Raw genomic sequence first — 18,901 nt, 5'->3', positions numbered from 1 at the left:
TTTCGCTTGCGGGATGGGCGAGGCGATGGTGAGATCCGAAATGACGTTGTGTGGCTGGCCGTTAGTCGCGGGCTCGTTAAACCGGCCACCGAGACCGCCTTACTTCGGTTCCTGCGTGCAGAGTCCAGACACGTCAGACAGCAGCAGAGATGAGCTGGCTCGCAAATCACAGATGAGAATCGCAAGCTCCGCTGGTTAGATTGATTGTTGTGTCGGTTACTGTTAATTGCGCAAAATAAAAAAAAGGCTTTAATATTATTATTAGTTACATGTTCCGGTATCTCACAAGTCGTCAATCGTCGTCATCATCAGATCAGGCCGGCTCAAACGGCGACATCAATATAAAAAATAAAAAATAAATACAATACAAACAAAGGGGGGGGGGGGGGGGGGAAAGGGTGCAAAACCAGAGAACATTGTGTATCATCAAAGAATCACCCCACTCCCGAGTCCAGTCCGTCAATCGTCAGTACAAAATTGCCCATAGCAAAATAAAGACCGAAATAACCCCAACTGTGTACAGTACAAAGTTCCATGGCCATTCAGGTCCCAAACGCCGCCATCATACCTGTTAGGTCAAGAAAAGGTATCTCAAAAAACAAAGAATAACAAGTAGCAAGAAATGAGTGTGACGCCTCATATCAAGTTACTTGTATCCATATCTATCGACGGGAAACTCTGGATCGACTGGCTCACCGGATTGGCAGACAGCCGGTCGCCGCTCAACACCCTGACGACTTTCTTATCTTTGCCTGGCCTCGCAACAAGGACTTGAGCCGGACAGACAACGATTTCTTCGTCACCTTCACCTTCATCGCTGCCCTTCTTGACAACCAATGGGAAGAGAACTATGCGAACCACGGCCTGTTGCACCTCAAGTTCTTCATTGGAGGTGGTCTCTCCGCTCCGCTCATTCATTAAATTGGCGTTGAAATGAACTTTGCGCGTTAAGTCGCCATTGGTGTCGTACTCTGGTCGTAGCGGAGGGAGCATGATATATTCCGCCTTCTGTGTGCGCATCTCAATGGAAAGGTTGACAGCTGCCCTCATCACTTTCCGGAGAGAATCAAGAATGCTTTTCTCTAATTCCTGTGGGGGAGGGAGGAGTTTGGATAAGGTGCGGTATATCTCTTGAACGACCGCTTCGGTGTCCAGGGCCCGTTGCTCTTGGAACGAGCGTCGTTTGGAAAGCAGCGACAGCGTGGTGGCTCTCCATCGTTGAACGGCAGCCGGCGGACCCACTTCGCACAATTGTTTCTCCAAAGTTTTCAGTTTCTGCCTCTGCTCCCTGTCCATGCCAAAGAGGTAGCGTGTAAAGATATAGTCCCACATCATCGTCATGACCACAGACATGAACACGTCCCGACGCTTTACACGGTCGGCTAGGTAAGAATCAACGTCAGAGCCATCCAAAATTGAGTTTTCAAAGCGGTCGGCGACTTTTTCGTCTCGGAGCGTACTCGTCAAGCGACACAGGCGCATGTCGGAGAACTTGGAAAACCGCAAAACCCATTGCTGCACGTGGTGGCAAAGTTTCTGGCAAGCAGACTCAAAGTAGTCCTCGTCGCGAAAGATAATGATGTTATCGTGCGACGAGGAGACGATCTTCTCCTGGAGTTCCTTTATCTTATCTTGAGCCTCCAGCAAGTCCCCTTGTAGCCGACGGATTTCTGCGTTCTTCAGCGCCAGAGCCGTATCGACTTCACTGCTCACTATGCTTTCCATTCCGGCAGACAATTGGGTATACTTCGCTCTGAGATCCTCCAACTCCTCCCGTGATCGCTGCCATTGTTGCGCGACTTCATTGTGTTGGTTTGTTTCATTTTCCTGAGAGGATAGGAGTTTTGCGTTGGTCGCTGCGAGGCTCTCGTTTAATTCGGTGAGCCTCGCAAGTTCCCTCTTCAACCATTGAGTAGACTTCTTTAGCTGATTTATCTCGGAGTCTTTATCTTGAATTTCTCGATCGCGCGTTTCGAGCGCCTTTGCTTGTTGTCTCTGGGTGATTGTTAGGGTTTCCAAGGCTTTCTCGGTTGTGGCCTTCGCAGAGGAGAGTAGGCGATTTTCGGATACTAGTTGATCCAGACGGGTTTCGAGGTCTTGGAGATGCTGCAGACTGCGCCGACGACGGACGCTGGGTGGGCGTGACGGAGAAAGCGGGGAGCCGGGTACATCGCCCCAGCCTTCCTATTTTTTGAGAACAAGATGCAAAGTCAGTTCCATCAAATTTCACCATCTGGGGTGCGAGAAATCATCACCAAAAAATCGAGCCCAGGGCGGGGTGCGACTTACATAGACATCCGCCGCCATGCCTCGCAGCGGGAGTTTGCCCTTGTCGGTGACCGGGTCGTAGGTGGAGGACGAAGGAAGCGCCTCGATGTTTACGTCGTCTTCTTCTGGTTGGGCCGTCGGCGATTTGTTCTTCCGGGCGGACGGCTCGCGTTTGCTTTGAGCCCGGAGATCGCCACTGCCGGGGCTTCGGCGAAGGCGCAGCGAATCCGCGGATTTCAGGCTCTCGAGGCTGACGATACTTGCTCGCCGCACTACCTCACTGGTCTCTGGGGTTTTGAGGATGTTATCGTACGGCCCCGACAATGAGCGAAGCGCAGGTTTTGGTGTGGGACTTGGCGATTCATGGGGCACCCGCCGACGCTCAATGTTCAGCTTGTTGACAACTGACTGAGTAGGTACCGGGCTTAATTTTCGGTCCAGTCTTGCAAGCTTCACTCCCCTCTCTGGTGAACCAACATCGGAGGAATCACGGTGACGAGTGTAAGAAGGCGAATCTGTTGGAACTTGTTCCCTGATGGTAGCGAGAGGTGTCTTTGGCGGAGATACAGCGCGCGGTCGTTCACCCAGTCCGTAGGGCCCGCCAAACAAAGACACTGATGGCTGTAGGGTGGGACCTGCGACATCATCTTCATCACGAATTGGCTGTGGGCTTCGTTCGGAGCTGATTGAGCGTTGATTCGATGATAGTTCTGGGGTTTGCAGCTTCTCTTGTTTTCGCCATTCGTTTTCAGGTTTACCATCATATTTATTTACCTTCGTACGATAATCCCCTTGTCGTCGGCCGTCTTCAATAGGTCGTGCCGATTCGCTGATATCAGTCTTTCCGCTACGTCCCGCCAATGTTTTGTGAGACCCTTTTTTCCTCGAAACCCGCTCGAGATGCGGGAAAACGCTAGCCACCGTTCCTGCTGCTGTTTGAGTGGATATCGTGTTTACACTTTCCCCAAACTGAGAAATTGGCTGTTCATGGGCAAGGTCGTGGTGACAAGCCGAATCAGCTACATCCTCGGAACCAACTTCGCGATTTGGTGACGGTGAGGTGCCTCGCTTGCTTGGAGGTTCTTCGGTGACTTTGTCTTCCTGCAGCTGTTCTTTCGGCGCGAGAGGTAAATCGGGTGTGACGGCAGATTTGGTTATTTCAGGGGCCAATTTGTCATCAGTGCTCGCCAGGACTTTTAATTCCTCGGATGCTGGGTTTCGGTCGAGATGTTGCTGCTTCTGCTTCCCTTTGTTGCTCTTTCGTTTTCGCTCTGTTTTGCCGCGAACAGAGTATAGGGTCTCACTGACACTGCTGCTTTCATAAGCTTCAGTTCCCACAGGGTTTATCGCGAGCTGTCTGGTGAGCTGCTTCCGGTTTTCAACCGGTGGTTTGTTCGAAACGCCTAAAGAACGGCTTAGCATTTTCATCGAAATCCTCAATGCCCTCCTCGGCTTGATCAAACAAATGGGATTGATCCATTTCAATAATGTCTTCTTGATTGTGGATCTGATCCCCCGACAACAGGAAATCAAGGGAGGAAGTATCTGGCTTTGATGCCTCATCATGGAATGGTATATCATCCATACCTTGGTTAGGGTTGTTCCAGTCAATTGACGGTAGTGAGTCGTCATCTCTTTGGAAGTGTTCCCTTGTCTTAATAGCAATATGTTTCTCGACCATTGGAGCTTCAGCCTCTGGAGATGCAGAGGTTTCTTCTTCCATATATCGTACAGTTTGCTCATCCAAAATAGGGGTATCCCGCTCATCATCGATTGGGTATTCTGTCGTATTTTCCTTTATCCCTTCCGCTTCTTCAGGTGACCTGGACATTTGCGAAGGACCTTCTGTCCCTGCACTGATGCCATCAAACTCAGGTTCCTTTTCCAAGATCTCGCCGTCCTTAACATGCTCTTGAACTTTCTTTTTCCTCTTCTTTTTGAACGTTTTGTAAGGTGGAGGTTGGTCTGTAACCCCATCCCGCACTACTGTGTTTCGTTCTTTAGCTAAGACTTCAAGATCTTCTAGCCGCTGATTTTCGGGGGGATTAGAGGGATTTATCATCCCCTTTATCTCAATATCAGCTCCAGGTGTTGCAGCATATTGGTCGAGGTTTTCAAACACGGGTAGGCCGTGTGACTCGCCAACTTCGATGTGTGGCGTGAAACCCTCAGGGATTGTGGAACTTGCCGGAACTTCGGAAATGGGCTGCTCAGCAGGTTGGCTATATGCAATTGCAGGGAGAACTTGAATGCCAGGGTCCGCTTCCTCATTGGGCTGGGCAATGATATTTGTGGAATCTTCGCGCTGAGTTCCTGTGACCAGCATTTGTGGCTCCGGAATGTTGTCTTCTTCTGGTTGATCGGTTTCAGGGTTTTCTCTCGATCCAGGCTGCATATAAACGGGGTCCGTTTTCAATAGCCCAGTCTCCTGACTGGGTTCTGTCCTTAAGGATGGGAAATGTGTTATTGGCTTTTCCTGGGGTCCAGTAAGATCTTTCGCGCTTGGAATTCCTGGAACAATGTCCTGTGGAGTTTCATCGGTAGCCTCTATAATGGGCAGACTGTGTGTGTCAATTGGCTTCGTTGACTCCGATAGCTGCTCATTCTTCCATACTCTTCCCTCGGGGATTTCCGTTCCGACATCTGTTCCTTTCCTTCTCTTGGCTCGCTTCTCTTTTTTCGACAGAGGACGAGCAAATGACTCAAGGGAAGCAGGGTCTAACTCTTCAGATAACTTAGTGGGATGGTGCGTCGTAGCAGCAACTTCAGAAGGAGTGACAGGAGATTTGGACAGGACGATAGTGCCTTCAGGGTTAAAGTCTTTCTTGGTTTTCTTATGTTCCTTGCGCTTTGGATTTGTAGGCTCACCTAGCCGGATGTTGTCTTTGGTTTCCTCGTTGCTTAGTGGTGCAGTCTGTGAGGGATGTTCAATCTGGGACAAACCGACATCCTCTTCCAAAGTAATCCCCTTCTCCTGAGAGTTCATGTCTCGCTCCTCGGAAGCATGTTCAGGTATTCCAGTTTTCCCAAGACTTTCTTCACATTTGGGTTGAGAGTGGTCCTCGGCCAGAGCATTTTCCGGGGTTACTAGCTTTGATATTCCTGGTTCAATTTCACTCAGTTGCTCCGCCGCCCGTGGTTCAGGCACCTCTCCGAAGATAGAATCCAGAGATTTATCCTCATTACTAACAATGGGTACTTCAGGACTTCTGGCCGTTGTAAATGGCTCCATTTCAGCAGCTCGTTCCCGTCTATTGGTTTGTTGGTGATCAGCCATCCCAGAGGAATACTCAGGTATTATGTTCACGCCAGCTGAATCTTGATTTTCTGTATCGTGAATTTGAGTTTCCAGCATTGTGGCTGTTGCTTCCGTCGCTAAAGCATTGTCTTGTTCCTGTTTTTCAGAAGTGGTACTATCTTCGGTGAGAGGAATTGGTTTTGGTGACGATGACGATTTTGGGGGTGCGGCTTCGAGGTCCTCAAGTGGAATTTCCGTAATGTGTGCAAGAGGTATATCTTCGATAGTGGTAGAAAGTGTAGGCTCTCTAGGGCTGTTTTGCTGAAGATTGGGGGGTGATTCTAGCAATGGGACTTCGGAAACATCGAGTACCATTGCTCCAGCCTGCTGCGGCGTAGACGATGGCACGAAACTATCGGCAATATTGCTTAAATTTTCCGGAGGGACATCAGGCGACTCATGTGCAACCGTGCTGTCGGGAGCGATGGGTGAATTTTCGATTTCATTCTGGACATCGGGCGCGGGAACGACGTGCTCTTTGGATACATCTGCAACTGACGATCGCAAAGGATCTCGGTCAGCAGGCTCCGTTACAACCTGCTCACGGGGAATCTCATCAGTCCAATCGGTCGTCTTAGCGTTTCTCTTTGATTTTCTTTTTTTCTTCTTGGAAGATTGAAATTCTTTACCGTCGTCCGCTTCAGGTTTGTCAACTGCGTCTCCAGCCTCCACTTCAACATCTTCGCCCATCTTCAATCCTTCTCCCCGACTTTCTTCGAGCATATGATTTTCCGTTCCCACCTCGGGAATTTCTGGAGCCTTTCCTTCTTCTGCGTTGCCATGCTCGTTTTCGGGATCACAAGGTTTCTCAGGACCTGCACCTTCAGCGGGCTTTTCTGTTGCTAAAGGGGCCTCAGACAAGTCGAGTTCTCGCTTTTTCTGTTCTTTCTTAGCTTTCCGCTTCGCTTTGCTCGACTTTGGCTCTTCAAAATCGGGTTTAATAGCTGAGGGAACATTAGTCTCAGGCTCTTCCGTCCCATCAATTTCGGCTTGAGCCGGTTCAGTTTTGTCTACGGGTTCCAAAAATGGAACCGCCTCTTCCCATGCCACCGACTCCCGCTGTTTCCGCTTTTCTTTCTTTGCTTTCCGTTTGGATTTGGTAGATTTTGGCTCTTCAAACTCAGGTTCTTTACCTGTTGATTCTCCCTCCGCAACATCCACGGCTAGGGTTTGCTGGGAAGTTTCAGCATTTGCTGGAGGGATCTCGGTAGGTAGCTCTCCCTCTTCCCAAGACACTGACTCCGGCTTCTTGTCCTTCTTACCCTTCTTCCCAGGTTTGGCTTCTTCGAACGGATGTGCTGCATCCCCTCTCTCTGTCTGTTCGACTTCTCTATCTAAAACGTCAACCTCTCGGGATCCAGCGGGAAATCCGCCTGCTTGAACAGCGGATTGTGCAGGATGGTCTTCATTGGTTTTAACGAGATATTCAGACCCTGCCAAGTCGGGTTCGGCTTCTTGTTCGAGTGACAGGTTTTCATGCTCCGGCCCGTCGACCGGTTTTGAAGAGGTGGGCTGTACATTTTCGACAGATAGGTCCTCAATTAACTCAGTGTGAATCTGATCAGGCCCTTGAAATCCAGATTCTCCCGGCTTCTCAGCTCCTGAATCCGGCACATTATCGCCTTGTTTGGCTTCAGTAGGAACTTCAGGAGTTTCCAGTGGGGCATCATCCTTCGTTAATGGCAGTGCCTGCGCTGCTGCACGAGTCTTCTGTTTTTTCTTGTCTTTCCGGCTCTGCTTTTTTGAGGGCTTTGTGGTGGACCAAGCGTCCAAGTCTGCATTCTCATTATCTAGGCTTGGCACATGTGGTTGCGTCTCATTGGCTGACTTTGCAGCTTCGGTGTCAGGTCCCAATTCATCAGGCAGAAGTTGTGCATGCTTAGGCTCAATGGGCGATGGGCCAGGTTCGTCTTGTGTTAAATGAACCTCTGCAACATCTGCTGCCGACGGGTCATTGGCTAATGAAGCGGGCTCGCTTTGACCAGCCTCTTCAATTTCGGGCAGCACTGTTAGAGTAGAAGTCCGACTCTTTCTCTTTCCTTTCTTGCCTTTTTTTGACTTGGGTTGGTTCCAATTACCATCAATATCGCCCATTTCTGTTGCGCGCGGAGAATCTGAGTCCACCAGGGAAGGATATGTTTCCTTTGGCACTGTGTCGGGATCTACAGATTCAGCCAGCGTTTCCTGCAGTTCCTGCAATTCGAACGGAGTTGGAGTTTCATCTGGTGAAGGCTCCGGCACGGAAGGGTGCTCCAAGAGGACTTTCGTATCCGAATCTTGAGCAACACCTGCAGGAACTTCAGAGGTAGGGAGAATATCTGGCTTGTCTGAATTAGGGTGTCCTGACATTGGAAGTTCATGTTCATGCATGCTACAAGGCTCTGTTGACTCAATGGATGGGTCATTCGTTACCAATTCGGTAGGTTTTATTATTTCGCCGTCTTGGGAAGCGAGACTCGTTGCTGAAGGTTCGATCAGAGCCTGATCTTCCTTGTTGGTTTCAGGATCATTCAGGACATCACTAGATGCAGGGTTTTGAAGTTGTTGCGAGGTAGAGTCGCTATCTTTAGCTGCCTCAGGAACTGGTATCTCCGCAACCTCCAGTGATTTGAGTGATAGGCCCTGACCTTCCTCTGGAATAAGAAGCTGGGCACTTTCGAGGCGCGGGCTTTTCTCCCCAGGGAATAACTTATGCGTGGACGACTGTTCGTCCTGAATGTCTGCGGTAGCAGGCTTGTCTTCTTCGGGTGCCTCTGCAGAGATCTCCGCCTCGTTTACGAGTTCCAGTTTAACAGGCTCGACTGGCTTTTCAACCACATCAGCGACATGAAACTTGCCTTTGCCCTTTCCTTTTTTACTCTTCTTTCGGGCGATGGGTGTAAAGCTAACTTCGGTAAGCTTCTCTGCAGGTAGCGTCGTATCATCGTTGGTCGATAGAGGATCTGTCTCGGGTTGCGGCGCTTTGACTTTGTCTGTAGGAGCTAGGGGCATATCTGAAGGAACGTCATTGGGCTGCTGGGTGTCTTTATCGGCCAAATCATTGCTTGTCACGGTGTGTTTGCCTTTTCCCTTTTTCTTTTTGCCCCTTTTTGTAAGGGAAGCTCCGTGATCTGCTTGGTGAACTTCAGTAGATCCCGAAATCGCGGCATCTATAGACGAACTACCATCCTCATTGTCCGGTTGTTCAGTTGCAGCTTCGGGAGGGTCTGCAACATCCAAGGCACTTTTATCGTCGTCCTTAACAATTTTAGCCGGAGGCAAAGCACTTGCCTCAGCTGATAGATCACTTGTTGTTACAACTGGATCAGGTTCAACTTCATCAACTTCTACGGGCTCGCTAAGCGGTTGCTCAGAAATAGGATCCGTCAACGGAGCACAAGGATCGATAGATGGTTCTTCCATCGCTTCAGCAGTAGCTTCGGCATCGGGTTTTTTCATGTCAAGCTCCATAAGCTCCGGCTCGTTCTGGAGAGCATCTGCTAATGGTGGTTTCCCTTTGCTTTTCTTCTTCGCCTTTTTCGTTGCAGCTGATTCAAAGCTTGTTTCACTTGCTTCAACGGCATCAGCGGGCCCGCCCGGAACATTCTCATTCGACGCATCCGTTTCGGATGCTCTGCAGAATTCAAGCACTGTCTCAGTCTCAGGAGATTTTACTTCTTGCTCTTCAGGCGATTTATCTTCGGAAGGAACTTCATCTGCGACCTTTTTATCTTTCCGGTTTTTCCTTTTTTCCTTCTTTGAAAGAGTCGGTGCAAAGTCCGTTTCTGTGGCCATGGTAGCCTCAATGGTGCCTTGGGCTGTATTGTCTACCGCAACATCACCATCTGTGGGCTTTTCAGGGTCGGAACGTTGAACCGAATCGATCTCGGAAGGTTTTCCGTCTTTATCACCGGCATTGTGAGGTGTGGGAACGTTTGCGGCGGGAATTTGCTTACTTTTGCGCTTTTTCTTCTTCTCCTTTTTAGAAAGTATAGGCGCAAAATCGATATCAGTTGCCTCGGTTGGCTCCGTTGCAATGTTTGCCGGCGGCGAATCCTCCGGAGTCTGCAAATCTGACCCCTCAGGATGGGGTTGTTCGGCCAGAGATTCCTCATGTGGCCCTGCAGCAACCTTTTCCTCTGCCGGGCTTTCCTCAACTAGGATTTCACGGTTGTGGGGTTTCTCGGCGTCTTCAATTTGGGGGTTAAAAGTATCTGCAGCATTTTCAATAGGTGCATCCATAACTGCCGCTTGCTCTTGTGCTGGGGGTTCAGCTAAGACCTGATTGTCATGCTGCGATGGATCCTGCGGTTCAACCACTTGTTCGGCATTATCGTGTAATATCTCGCCCTGCTCTTCACCCTGCGCACCCTTTCCGTCGATCGGAGAGCTCTCCGTAGCCAAAGATTCACCCACTTCTTGTTTAGATGCAGGGTCGATTTCTTCTTGCGGTTCACTTGTGGCTGGAGGAGATGAAACCAGTGCATCTCGAAGAGTTACTCCGCTATTATCCTCGGGTGCGTCATCGCGAGGGGAAAGGGATGGCAAAGGCGTTAGTTCTTCAACTGGCTTTTCTGGAACACCGACATTTACGAGTTGAGGTTCTGTCGTTCCTGGCTGGTTCCCCCTTCCCTTGCCTTTCGCCTTGCCTTTCTTACCTTTCTTCTTGGGAACCGGGATAAAGTCGGGGGGCCCACTCTTAGTCGTTTCTTCGAGAGCAGGTCCAGGATCATTAGTAGCCAGTTGTACGTTGTCCAGGGTAGACTGGGTATCGTTTAACGGTATTCCCTTCAGCTCATCAGCACCAGTGTCGGCTGGCTCGTCCTCAACTATATTCTTCCCAGACAAAGCCGCTTCTTCTTGGCTGTTTTCGAAGACCGGGTTTGGACCTCGATTTTTCTTCTTTCCCTTTTTACCCTTCCTTGACTTCGTGGAGAGAATAAAGAAATTGTCGTTCTTTTCGGTAGCTTCATCATTGACGTTAAGGTTACCAGAACTGGCGTTGTCCTGGGTCAAAGTGAAAGGCTCAGTTGACACAGGAGGCGCATCTCCCGGAATTGAGTCTACCAAGGCATCGTCAGATAAAAACTTTCCTCCTTCGGGTTCCAAAACACCGTATTCGCCGCTTTCTGAGAGGGTTGAAATGTCAACCATCTCCACTTTAACGGAAGACTCGACAGATTCTACTATTGGATGATTATCAGGGTGTGCAGGTATCTCAAACTCATTAGCTTCTTGAGAGGCCAACACTTGTTCCTGTTCCTCCAGGACCATGGGTAAAGCAGCATCCACTTTCTCCTCTGGTTTCTCATGAAAAGCGGTCTCCCTAGATTCTGGGAGATTGGTGCCGTCCACCGCAGGTGCTTCCATTTCAACGATACGGGTTGGTATTGAAGGCTCACTTGTAGCATCAGTCGCCAGAGGCTCTGCAATGTCCGGATTTTCATCCGCCTCGTTGACTGAGTCTATTTGGGAAAAGTCGGGGGGTTGGGCCAAGGCCACTTCCGCACTCTGCGTCGGTTCCCGGCCCGGTACAGTATCCTTCAAATGGGACGTTGCCCTTTCTAGATCATCTTTTGAATCAGGCATGGCGGAGCCATCAACAGTTGGAAGACTGATATGTTCCTTTGCTTCCTCCGGAGGCGCAGAAGGTGTTCTTCCAGCGTCTATGGATTTCACGCTTCCTGGGAACCCAGGGTCTCTCTGTGTTTCATCTTCCTGGCCAAGTACACTATGTGCTTCTTCAAATTTGTCTTCACTCGGTGATTCGGGTATACCACGTTCGGCCTGTGCCTCGATTCCAGTCAAAGCCTCTTCGGAAGGGTCTTGAGCCGCGGGGTCCATGTGAACTAGTTCGATGGGATGCTCTTCAAGAGGCGCTCTTATGGTGGATACTGGAGAAGCAGGGACGGGGGTATGATCCCCCGGCTCTTCATGTTCGGCCGCCGATTCATATGCGCTTAGAGCTGTTGATGGACGGCTTACGGATTCTGGACCTTGGACATCATCCACGGGAACAGGGAATTCATAATTGAAATCCGGGATGACAGTGGAGTCAGACTGTGCACTTATGCTGGATCTATCACCAGGCGTGTGCCATGATTCAGCTTCAGTAATAGGACTTGGCGGCGCACTGTCCGGCAATGGTGGAAGATCCGGGTCTAGAAAAGGTACAGAACTTGGGAATGGTGGGAACGGAGGCAGACGATTGACTGCCACATCAAAGGGCTCCATAAGAAGTTCCGATGGTGAGTGAAATTCGTACTTTAGCTTATCCCTCTTCTGCACCTGCTGAAAGGTGTCTACAGTCGGTGTTGCTTGCTTGGAGTCTAGAACATCCTCATTCTGTGGTGCCTGACTCGTGTCAACATGCAATGACATTGGTTGACGACGCGGACTCAGAAGCGGCTGATCGTATGCAAACAGTGGCTCATTATGGGTTCTCAAGTCCTCCATTGAAGGAGTTCGAGACGTTGTTCGGCTTGACGGAAGGGAAGGATACGGCCCTTCGGGCGCCTGCTCTGTTCTAGCCGAGCTATGTCGTTCAACGAGCCAGAGGGGGCGCAATTCCCGGTCAGTTTTAAACTCCGTTGACTTGGGCCGCTTATGGGCCTTGGTTGCGGTTGGGGATACTGATGGGGCTATCTCTGATCCAGCTGTGGGAGAGCCATGACAGCTAACGGGTCGACGGAAATGTAGCGGTATTGCAGTTGGCGATGGGGTTGCGAGCGGATTCACATCCGGATCACCACGAACGGAAATACGTCTTGGCCTACTCGCTGCTGGTGAAACGGGTCGGCTACGTGAGTGTGGTGGCAGCTCAAACCTTTGGCTAGGGAAAGGGGAACTTGAGCGGCTTCGGACTCGTTGACCAAAGATTGAAGCGACAGGTGTCGTAGGCTCAATTTGCGGATCTGTGGGCTGATAACCTTTACCAGTCCCCGAAGTAGCATCATTTGATGGTATTTCGGGGCTACCTTCTAAAAAAGGCTTGGGAATCGAATCCTGATTGTAGGTAAAGGCGTCACCCCTGGCCGTGGGCTCAGTCGCGGTGGAATCCGTCTTGTACATCGTTAGCAAGTCTAGCCGCTAACGAGAATGCATGCAATACCTTTGTTTCTGCTCGTTTGCCTGAGTCAACAATCTCCTCATAGCGACTCCTTCGGTCCTTCTTACGGTCCTTACGCTTCTGTTTCTGGGACGAGGGAACCATCTGATCTTGGTCTTGGTGCTCACTTAGCAGCGACGCACCTTTATCACGATCAAGATCTGTGAGAAAGGCGCCTTGTTTTGAGTCAACTTCAGTGGGATTTACTATCAACCCCTCGGGGTATTCCGAAGATGTGGGCATCTCTTCCAGTGCTGAGAAGCCACTGCTCTTCCGCTTCCCCTTTTTTCTCTTACCCTTAGACAACGAGATGTGTGACGGGACGCTATGCTCTCTAGGATTTTCTTCCTGAAGCTGAGAGACAAATTCTATGTCCCTAGAAGCTGCCGTGGATACCGGATCGTCTGCAAGAGGATCGTCTTCTGGTTTCAACTCAGCCGACGTAGCTTCCACAATTTCCTGTCTCTCATCATCGCGGGCATGCGGTATCGAAGGCCCCGCATCTAGATCATTAGCATCAATGCCACTTTTTTTCTTGCTCCTCGATTTCCGTCGCGACTTTTTACTTATCGGTTCAGCGTCTTCTTCAGACTGGTTGAAGTTGTCTCGTAAGGTAGAATCGCCTGCTTTCCCGCCCATTACTTGATCCCGCTCCAGGTTCTCGGAGGGCTGAAACTTGGGGCCGGGGCCCTCTGAGGATCGTTTATGTTGGTTTGTGTGTTCGTGATTCGTTGGCTTCATTCCACCGTCTTTGTCGACAATTTGAACCGGTCCTTCTTCGGCATCAAAAAACTCACGACTTTCCCCACGATAATTTACTTCAGGCTGTGGATATTCTGAACACTGATGCTGTTGGAGGTCCTTTGCACTTGCTGGTTCATTACGTGCAGAATCGCGGGGCTTTTCTTGCGGGCGCTCATCCTTAGGTCCGTCGTCCTTAGTGTCGTCTTGAGATGACGATTTCTGAGCAAGAGCTTTATCCTCCTCTGTATCTGACGGTGGTAATGATTCGGCTTCCACAAACCCACGGAATGGCCGGGTGCTCCCTTCAGTGAATGGATCATCTATGTCATCAAGTATCGCCCTGAACGGAATCTCTTCAGATTGGGAGCCGGAAGGAGAGTTGCGAGAATAATATATCGGATCATCAGTAACGATGGAAGGGTCAAACCCGGCCATTTTGGCACAGGCAGAGACGGTAGCCACAAATTCGATATCATCGTCAAACCCACCGGGCATTTGTTGAGAGGCAATTGCTTCAGATAACCTGGCACTGTCGTCACCCTCATCCTCGATATTCTCCACCTCAGGTGTTTCGGATATTCCATCCCTGGTAGATCGCTCCTGCATTGGAGTTTGTGCAACCTCATCGACGGAAACTGAGTCAGCGTTTATTCCTAGGCCTAGAATATGATCACTGTCCGTCTTTCGATCTTCTTTGGTGGCCACAGGGTCTTGAATGTCCTCTACCTCTCGAGATACACTCCGGGAGTCCGAGAAATCGTCGATTACAGGGGATGAAGGCGCAGGCTCTTCAGAAGGACCATGGGACTTGTCGTCTTCGAGGATGACTGAACCGGAAGCGCTATGCGGAGGGGTCGGCTCGATCAGGTTAAGACGAGGAACTGGCCACGGAAGACGGCTAGTATCCACGCCTTCGGACATTTTGGCTATCTCCCTGTCAAATCGAATCTTAGGCGAATATTTGACTGAATAGTGCTCTGAACTAGCGTCTGAGCGAGGGGAGCCTTTAGTAGGTCGCACTTCTTCCGGAGTGAAGTAGTCCACGTAGCTCTCATAAACTGGAGAAGAGACAATGCGCTTGGAAGCCTTTCTCGCAATTCGCCGAGCTCTCCGGACAGACTCATCCTCGTCACCTGATCCATATTGCTTCTGATCTACCATGGATGTGGTCCTATTGTCCTCGTCTGAACCAGTGTAGCCACGTCGTTCATCTCTTCTTTTCTCTCGCCGTGCCTCTCTGCGCTTATCACTGCGCTCATCGTCTAGTTCGTTGAGAATGGTGGATGTAGCAGCTGCCCCGACAATTGTTGCGCCTACAGTAGTAGACGGTGAATAATCTGATTGCTTGTCGCTATATTCATCGTAGTCTTTCGGGCGAATTTCCACATACGTGGGTTGTGTATCTCGACGAGAGCTAGATTCCGGTTTAAAAGAACCATAGTCCGAGGAGGGTCGAGAGACACGGTCCTTGCGTGTAGCCCTTTTTTCTTCTTCGAGTTTTTGAAGTCGAAGCTCCTTTTCAGCTTGCTCGTCAGTCAAATCAAACTGAACTTGAGAAGTGGAGCGTTTGTGCTGTCTTGATTCGGGGCTGTCAGGCCGCTTGATTGGATCAAGCGGTGAAGAATCGCGTCTCTGATGACCATTTTCTTTTCGGGAAGTTTTAGAATGCCGCTCATCATAATCTTTACGTCGATTTCTATAAGAGTCGAGGGGCTCGTTGGATGGCTCCGCCACTGACGAAGCAGAATCGTGTCTGCTTAGTGATACTGTGTTAAATTTGGGATGAATAACTGGGGTGGTTTGAGCTGGAATGGTTTCGGCTCGTTGGTAAATATTTTGCGAAATGGGTGCGATAGGCTGAGGTTGGTCGATGTTTATTGGCTCTGCATGGGACGCATACAAGGGCTCTCGTGAATGACCTGGAGTAGAACTCGAAATCAAACTCCCCGATGCAGCATCGAATCGAAAAGGGTCAGATGTAGTAATGGGATGGACCTTATGCATAGATGACAGGCCAGTGTCACTTTCGGTGGGTGCACCTTCTATCACGGTTGGACCGGGTCTACCGGTAGTGGATCCGGATGCTTTCGACTTTTCCCTCCGACGCTTAACCCATCTCCATCCCCATCTTGAAGTTCCTGAGTCTGAAGAGTCACCATATGCTAAGGCTGAATCTAAGCTCGACTCCGATGATGACATCGACTCCCATTCTTCGTCATCCAGCGGATTGTCGCTAGATGTATACTGAGACTTAGCGCGACCCCCTGGGCTACGGCGGCGTGCTGCTTTTCCCGCTGCAACATCAGAGCGACGGCGCCCGCTCATGCGAGACGCCGCGCTAGCTAATGAAACGGCGGTAGACTCCAAATCAAACAACTTCGTATCCAAATCTTCATCTTGCCTCCGAGTTCTAGACTTGCGGGAAGGTACCTTGTAAAAACCAGTCCCGAACGCGAGATCGGCATCATCCGATGAAGACGAAGATACAGAACGGAAACCAAAAAATCCTCTTTTCTTCGTTCTCGGCTTTTTGGATTTTTCCTTCGGTCGCTTTTCTGACGGGGCCGTAAAGAAATACGACAGTCCTGCCAGCCCAGACCTGCCAGATGGCCGAGATATGTCCACGAGAAAACCTGAAGAACTGGAGGTTGAGTATCGCCTTCTTCGAGACTCTCTGTGGGAACCACTTCGAGCCTTTCGAGCAGCTCCCGAAGATGAAGAAGCGGCGGCAGCAATGGAAGTCCCAGGAGCAGCTTCTGTCAAGATAGAACTTGGGCCCCTTTCTGATGAGGAGGTGCCCGATTCTGACTGGCGATGTTGCTTCGAAACGCGGGATTTTGGAGGGCTGAAGATTTCAGAGGGAAGGCGGTAAGTACCATTCCCTCCCCTGAATTCAGTAAATGTGTCTTCTGGCAGACTTGTAGAATAGCTGCGATTAGAGCTTTTCGCAACACCTAGGGATGTACGACCCTTGGCCTCAGATGATGATATGCTCTGAGTAATCGACAACGACGTTGGACTTGGTGACTCCCTCAACATAGCGCTGGAGCCGCCAAAGCTGGACCTAGTCTTATCATATAGCGATTTTCCAACGTACGAAGCCAAGGCTCCAGCAAGCCATGATCTCCTGTTCGATCGTTTTCGGCGACTTTCATCGTCCGAAGATGCATATCGGCTATGCTTATCAACCCTAGCTCTATTGGATGGAGGTTCGTATGAATACCGGCGTCGATGGTTGTGTTTTCTCGGAGCATCTTTCGACGTTGTGCCCGGTTCAAAACAGTACTTACAGACACCAATGATTTCTGAATACTCTTCAAACTGGGCAACACCTTCGGGATCTTTCCAGAAATCAATAAACCGGCGTAATGGACCATGACGTTCACGATGATATTCAAATGATCCCGGTTGGTACTGGGCGTGGGCAAAATGATGTGGCTTGTGGGCTACGTTGTACGCAAGGCCAGAAGCGCTTGCAACTCCGGCGCCTGCTCCAAGTGCTGCCATTCCCTGATGTGAAGAAGAAGTATATTGGTGCTGTTGCTGTCCATTTGTAAAGCTTTGGGCTTGACCAATAGGCGTGCCGTGAGCGGGTGGTTGTCCTTGGTCGTGATCAGTCAGCAAAGCAGGGTCGATTCCATAGGTAGGTTGAGAGACAGTGGATGGAGTGCTTTCAGGTTTCGGTGGCATGCCTAGTGGAGCTGTTACGTCTATAATAGGATGCGACTCGTTAGCTTGCGTTGAAGTTATATCGTAGAAGGGTGAGGCTGCACCATTTTGACCAACTGTACTAGGCTCTACAGGAGGAGCTGGAGTTGTGAGAGATGACGTCAAATGTGGCTGCGCTCCGGCGACTATCGGGGGCACTGGTGATTCCGGTCTAACGCCGGGCTGCGTAGAAACTGACTGGCCCTGGTCATTATAATACTCAGCTGCCAAACCGTATTTTGCCGGCGGAGGCGCTGGGTCGGCTGGTCGACTTGAAGGGTGAGCGTCAGGAATGGAAGTCGGCGTCGTGAATGTCTCAGCTCTAGGCGAGGAAGACTCCGCTATATGGGGTTCAATCGAATCCGGAGCGGCCCGAGAAGAAGAGTAAAGTGGCCGTTCCTCACTGCCATCTCCACTCTCAGTTCTCCCCCGGTGTCGTCTCGGTTCCTCTGGGTGTTCATCCATCCTCTCTAACGCTTCTCGTTCTCTCCTGCGTCGCCTCCTCTCTTCTCGCTCCCCATCACTTTCTCTACTCCGCAAGCGCTCGTAACTTTCATTGCGTGCATGCCGCTCTTGCCTCCGCGCATGCGACCGGAGTGACCTCTCTTCGCGGTAAATCTCATGCGGGCCGCCCATCTCGCCGCCGCCATACTTATACTCTGGTCGCTCCTCTCCGCCATCGTATGCATCATCCGCAGGGTCTCCAGGATCCGCCGTTACATAACTACTTGAAACCGTCGACTTCGCGGCACTCTCAGGGTGGTATCTACGGGAAGAGGAAGAATATGTAGATAGTGCGGGATCGACGTCTAGACCACGATCGTCACCTCGTGCAGACTTTCGACCGGAAGAAGAGGGCGTGGAAGAATTGTGAGTGCTTTTCGCCTTGTGGCGAGATGAGGAAGTGGTTGACCGCTCATCGCGATCACGACGGCGATGACGGTCGGACTTGGATTTGGATGTGGCGGAACGACTGCTTGATTTCCCCAACAAACTTCGAAGCATGATGGATCGAAGGGAGTGAATTTAAGATCAAAACGAAAGAAAGAAAAAAAAAAGAAAGAAAAGAAAGGATCGGAGGGGACGATGGAGGTTGGCCTCGTTCCCAAGTGGACTCTCAGCACTCCATGCGAAGTCTGTGTTTTGTTTTGCCTAGTTAAGGATTGTTTTGATGGTTTGGGGTTGTCGAGGTGGTGGCTGGTGGACCATGGGCCCTGTCTCGGGAAGTTTGCCTTGGTTCACACCCGCCGGCTAACCAAAAACACGGCCGTAAAGAATCATTAGAAATGACTTTTGGGCATAAGATACCGACAGGGATCATATATACACAACAAAGCAAGAGTACGGAGTACGGAGTACAGCAATGAAATTCGTCAAGTCATTAAGAGTGAGAACTGCACGACGGGGAGTGAGGAGGAGGAATGCAGAGAGTGGACGTCGCGGAGGGACCTTCAGCTCGAGGAGAAAAGTGTGTGGCGGCGTTAGTTAGTCAGCTTGTCCACTCCCAGCGCCGCTTCACCTGACCACCGACCAATAGGGTGTGGCTGCAGCTGCACATCAACCGCAACGCATGCGAGAACGGCCCAGCGCCCAGTCTGCACCTCACCGGCCTTGCGGGAGGGGGGAAGGGGGCAAAAAAAAAAAAAAAAGAGGAGAAAAAGCAAAAAAAATTGAAATGTCAACGGCTCTCCAGATGTCTCACACCCAAACCAAACCATCAAAAGTTAATCATATTTCTTCCTGTGTCTCGCTTCTAAAGCATAGAGAGACTTCCCCCTACACCGGACAAACACTTA

General features: G+C 50.4%; 1 protein-coding gene across 1 annotated transcript; it reads right to left on the bottom strand.

Moving 5' to 3' along the window:
- Positions 1–385: 385 nt before the first annotated feature.
- D8B26_002238 (uncharacterized protein) lies at positions 386–18,110 on the bottom strand (the record flags this gene model as incomplete). The annotated part of the gene is made up of 4 exons (XM_003066160.2): positions 386–2,184; positions 2,290–3,671; positions 3,856–12,607; positions 12,657–18,110. 4 exons carry the CDS (start codon positions 18,108–18,110, stop codon positions 637–639), a joined length of 17,136 nt encoding a protein of 5,711 aa, XP_003066206.2. The 3' UTR covers positions 386–636.
- Positions 18,111–18,901: the final 791 nt, after the last annotated feature.

Source organism: Coccidioides posadasii, chromosome 1, assembly GCF_018416015.2.
Source record: "Coccidioides posadasii str. Silveira chromosome 1, complete sequence".
In the NCBI taxonomy this organism is placed as follows: Eukaryota; Fungi; Ascomycota; class Eurotiomycetes; order Onygenales; family Onygenaceae; genus Coccidioides; species Coccidioides posadasii.
The sequence above is the reverse complement of the archived record's forward strand: the minus strand, read 5'-3'. Positions and strand labels throughout refer to the sequence as shown.